At 46.6% G+C, this 4,449-nt stretch overlaps 1 protein-coding gene across 3 annotated transcripts in view; it reads right to left on the reverse strand.

The window, feature by feature from the left end:
• Ube2l3 (ubiquitin conjugating enzyme E2 L3) overlaps window positions 1-4,449 on the reverse strand; it is a 36,212-nt gene that overhangs the window by 15,165 nt on the left and 16,598 nt on the right. The window contains exons 1-2 of one of the 3 annotated variants that reach the window (XM_010620668.2): window positions 2,093-2,118; window positions 1,297-1,477 (exon numbers count right to left, since the gene is read on the reverse strand). The exons of 1 other annotated variant lie outside the window; for it this stretch is intronic. In XM_010620668.2, the coding sequence (XP_010618970.1) occupies window positions 1,297-1,477; window positions 2,093-2,103 (192 nt within the window). In that variant the 5' untranslated portion in view covers window positions 2,104-2,118. Of the gene's footprint in view, window positions 1-1,296; window positions 1,564-2,092; window positions 2,119-4,449 lie in introns of those variants that run through there. One more of the 3 variants, XM_010620666.2, reaches the window with a different exon arrangement.

Below are 4,449 nucleotides of genomic sequence, written 5' to 3' on the forward strand. Positions count from 1 at the left end.
TGTGTGTGTGTGTGTGTGTGTGACGGGGATCGAACTTGGGACCTTGTGCTTGCGAGGCAGGTGGTGGAACCACTGAGCTAAATCCCCCCCCCAAAATTTTTTTTTCTGGTACTGGGGATCAAACTCAGGCCCTTGCACTTTCAAGGCAGGAAGGAGAACCACTGAGCTAAATCCCCAGTAAATTTTTCTTTCTTTTTTTTGGTACCTGGGACTGAATTCAGGACCTTGCAGCTTGCCAGAAAGGTGACAGAACCAATGAGCTAAATCCTGGCCCTTGCACCAACTTAAAGATGCTGTCAAGTCCTACCTGATGGGCATGAGGGCAGAGGTCAAGAAAAGCAGGTGTGTTGCTAGTGGAGGCACCCAGGCCTCTTATCACCCAGGGAGCACCGCTGAGCACACTCTAACTTCTTTGAGCCTCTTCTCCTAGATGATGAAAGACGCTCAGGTGTGTGGTGGATGCAGACTATCAATTAACTGATTGGCTTCCGGTGAAGACACACAAAACTAAAACAGGATGTATCTTATGTGTAAAGGCATAAAGCTCTAGAAGTAATTTTTTATATTCTAAAACTTAAATTTGTCCTTTGGGAAGGCAGTACAAAAATTATAAGGGCATTAATAACAAATGGCTTTGTAAAAAAAAAACATGAAGCAAGTTTTTAGAAATTTATCTCAGGAATAATATATTTATATTATGTATATCTCAATCACTCATATTTTTGTTGTTTGTTTGTTTTTGGTGCCGGCAATTGAACTCAGGACCTTGCACTTGCCAGACAGGCGCAGTACCACTGAGCTACGTCCCTGGCCCTAAAATGTGTGCCTCTTTTTCTTTTCTTTTTTTGGGTGGGTACTGGGTATTGAACTCGGGTCCTTGCGCTTGCGAGGCAGGCGGTGAAACCACTGAGCTAAATCCCCAGCCCCTTCTTTTTCTTTTCTTTTCCCCCGGAACCAGGGATCAAACACAGAACCTTGTACTTTTGAGGCAGGCATGACCCCACGGAGCTAAATCCCCAGCCCACTCACATTTTTGTTCACAGTTCTTGGCTTATAACTCCCCCGCAAGACAGGGGATAGGGTCCCAATGTGTAGTCCAGGCTGGCCTTGAAACCATAATTTTGTTCTTCAAGCTGAGTCATACAAACTCTAGTCACTCTCTGCCCTTCTGTCTTGGACTTCTCCGTAAGAAAAATTCCCTGACCTACTGCATGAGTTAGTCAGGGTTCCCTAAAGGAGCAGAGTTAATATTTTTTGTATGTACGATTATATAGAGGATTTACTAGGTAAGCTTACAATGGCCTCCTGCGAGATCAGGGGTGGAAGAGTGCAAAATGGAGAGCTGGGGGTCCAGCTGAAGGTCAAAGTCGTGGTGGAGCTCACTGCAGAGTCCCTTGTGAGTCCGTGTGGAACGCCGAAAAGTCTGTGTTGGGAGGCTGAAGAGTCTGCACTGGAAGCCGAAGGAACTGGAGATGAACTTCCAAAGGCAACAGTGTAGATCAGAGCTCCTCCGAAGCAAAGGGAAGACTCCCTTCTTTTCCTTTCCATTCCATCCAGGCTATAAGCCTTGGGGTTGGCACTACCCACATGTGCATCTTGCCCTTCTCCATCCACATATCAACCATCCACAGACACAACCAAAGCTTTACTAATCAGCTAGAAAGTTTTTACTCAAATCAATCATAATTAACAATCACAATCCACCCCTTGTCAACTTGACAACCAGAGACACCTCCTTAAACCATACTTGATCTCAAAATATGATAGCAGTTATAATTACATCTAACACAACACAACTCTCCTGTGGAAACACACTAACTCCCTCCCCAGAATAGAAGGCAAAGTTTTTCTTTGGGTGATGCTTACTCTTCTAACATTGTGTAGTTCTCTCTTTTTTTGGGGGTGGGGGTAACAGGGTTTTGCTACGTAGTTCAGGCTGGCCTTGAACTCACAGCATCCTCCTGCCTCAGCCTCCCAAGTGCTGGGATTACAGGCGTGTGCCACCATGCCCGGCCTGCACTTGTTTTTAATCATATGCACTATAGTTCAGGTTGCAAATGTTCTTCAAAGACCTATGTGTTGACTTACTTACCAGCTGGGCATTTTGAAGAGGCTGTGGAACCTTTAAATAATGGGGCCTGGTGGGAGGTCTTCAGGTCACTGAGGGGTGCGACCTGAAGGGCACAGAGGGACTAGACCCTTCCAGTCTTTTGCTTCCTGGCCATGAGTAAGCAGCTCTGCTTCAACCTAGGCTGTCTTCCAAGATGGGTTGCTTTGCTATAAGCCCAAAAGCAACAGTCTATGGTTAACCCACCACCAGCAAGAGACTGATACCTCTAAAACTCTAAGACAAAATCAATCTTTTCTTTTATTTGCCCCTCACAGTGCTGGGGATTGAACCCAAGACATTGAGAATGCTGGGCAATTATTCTGTCACTGAACTATATATCCTTGGCCCTAACCGCCCCACAGTCCCTCTCTATGGTACTGGAGAATGAACTCAAGGCCTATGCATGGAGCTACATTCCTAGTCCTTTTTGTTTGTTTTTGGTACCGGGGATTGAACTTGGGACCTTGTGCTTGCAGGCAGGTGGAGCTCCACTGAGTTAAATCCCAGGCCCCTCCTAGTCCTTTTTTAATATTTCATTTTGAGACAGGGTCTTACAAAGTCGTCAAAGCTGGGCTTGAACTTACTCGCTGTTTTCTTGCCTCAGCCTCCCAGAGTGCTGGGATTACAGGTGTGTGCCACCAAGTGTAGGAGATCATGGACCCTATGACATTCTATCCCCTAGGATGACGGCTGTGAGAGTCTGCTGCAGGTCACATGCATCTAAGAGCCATCCCTCAGGCATTTTATCCACAAAGCCTGGTGTGTGGACAGGAGCCCAACAGTCCCCTAAACATGGGTGCATGCTCTTTCTCCTAAAAATGACCCTGTCAAAGTACCCTCAGGATAAAAGCACCATTATCTTAAACACACGGCTCTTTGTAAAACCAAACCAAACCAGGATTGCTCTCATTTGGCCATAACCATTATAGCTTCAGGAAGAAACAAGAGAGCAACAGGAAGAATTAGCAAGATGCAGGGAAAGGCAGAGAGCACAGGCCAGTGCTTGTCCCAGGGAAGACTATAGCTCCTCCCCGCTAGAGAAGGGCCTGGCAGGTGAGAGCTCACTGCACTGGGCTGGACTTTCAGGAAAAGGCAACTAGAAGGCAGAAGGTCTAAAAAGGGTAAAGGGAGGAGCCAGAACCTCTCCTGCGCTCCTGGAAGCAGGGCTGAAGTTCAGGGAGTTTTCTTCCTTGACAGAAAAATTAAACTTTAGGTACTGAAGGAGCTTTTACACCATGCCAGTCCACCGCCAAGTGCTACTACTTTGGCAAGCACACCACACCAACCACCAGGCCAATCAGTCTCTACACCAACAGGCAGGGAGAGAAGGGGGAGGAAACGAAACCACAACGCTGTAACTGTCCTAGACGTCCAAATATCCTACTTACTTAGGCAAGTTTTTAGGTTTTGTAACAATTGGGGGAAAAAGTTTTAAAATGACATGAAATTCACATAACCTACATAATTATTTGAAAGTCCATGATTCAGCGTATAATGTATTCATAATGTTACATAACCCTTCTCTGATTTTAAGATTTTTTTATGGCTCTGGAAAAATACTCTGTGTCCATCAACTAACAAATAGAAGACCAAGACAACGTAATGCTGTTGAATAAATTAACCCGCCTCCCTGGAGGCTCTGAGTTTGTCCAGAGGTGGCTGATTCTTCCAGAAGGGACGGAAGAAGAGATGGGCGGCGAAAGGAGCGACCTCGGGAGGAAGGCAAGGCATGAAGCCACTGCCTAGGCAAGCCGAGAAAGCACACACTTGTTCTGTTTTCTACAACTCAGCCTCTGGATTCACTAGGATAACCGTCTTTAAGAGAATCTGTTTATTGTGCAAAACGCGGGACATGGGCAGGCGAGGAAGAAAATGCACCGCCTCAGTCACCTCCCTGACAGGTAAGTGGGGCCGGCACTTAGGCACACCCCTTCCTGCCCCTCTTTCTGGGTGCACAGACGCAAATACCTGGACACGCCAGAACATGCTGTGGACCAGCACACATGCGGCTGGGGCCCCTTTCTTCACCTTGCAGATTACGCTGACTGCAGTGCCCACCACAAGGCATGCATCACAGACGCAGGACACTCCACAGCCCGGGTGCATCGTGTCTGTCCCCCTGGCCCACTCGCTATTCTCCATTTTGTTTGTAAAGATGCTAGCTATCATTAGCACCTTTAGTGTCTGTGGCAGGACTAAACACCCACAAATGTCTTCACTCAAAGGCAGGCAAAGTACACGGGCCAAGGATTTAGCTCAGTGGCACTTGAAAGTGCAAGGTCCTGAGTTTGATCCCCAGTAACAAAAACAACAACCAAAAAAAAAAAAAAAAAAAAAAA

This window comes from Fukomys damarensis, unplaced genomic scaffold, assembly GCF_012274545.1.
Source record: "Fukomys damarensis isolate Sample0158 unplaced genomic scaffold, DMR_v1.0_HiC HiC_scaffold_34, whole genome shotgun sequence".
NCBI lineage: Eukaryota > Metazoa > Chordata > Mammalia > Rodentia > Bathyergidae > Fukomys > Fukomys damarensis.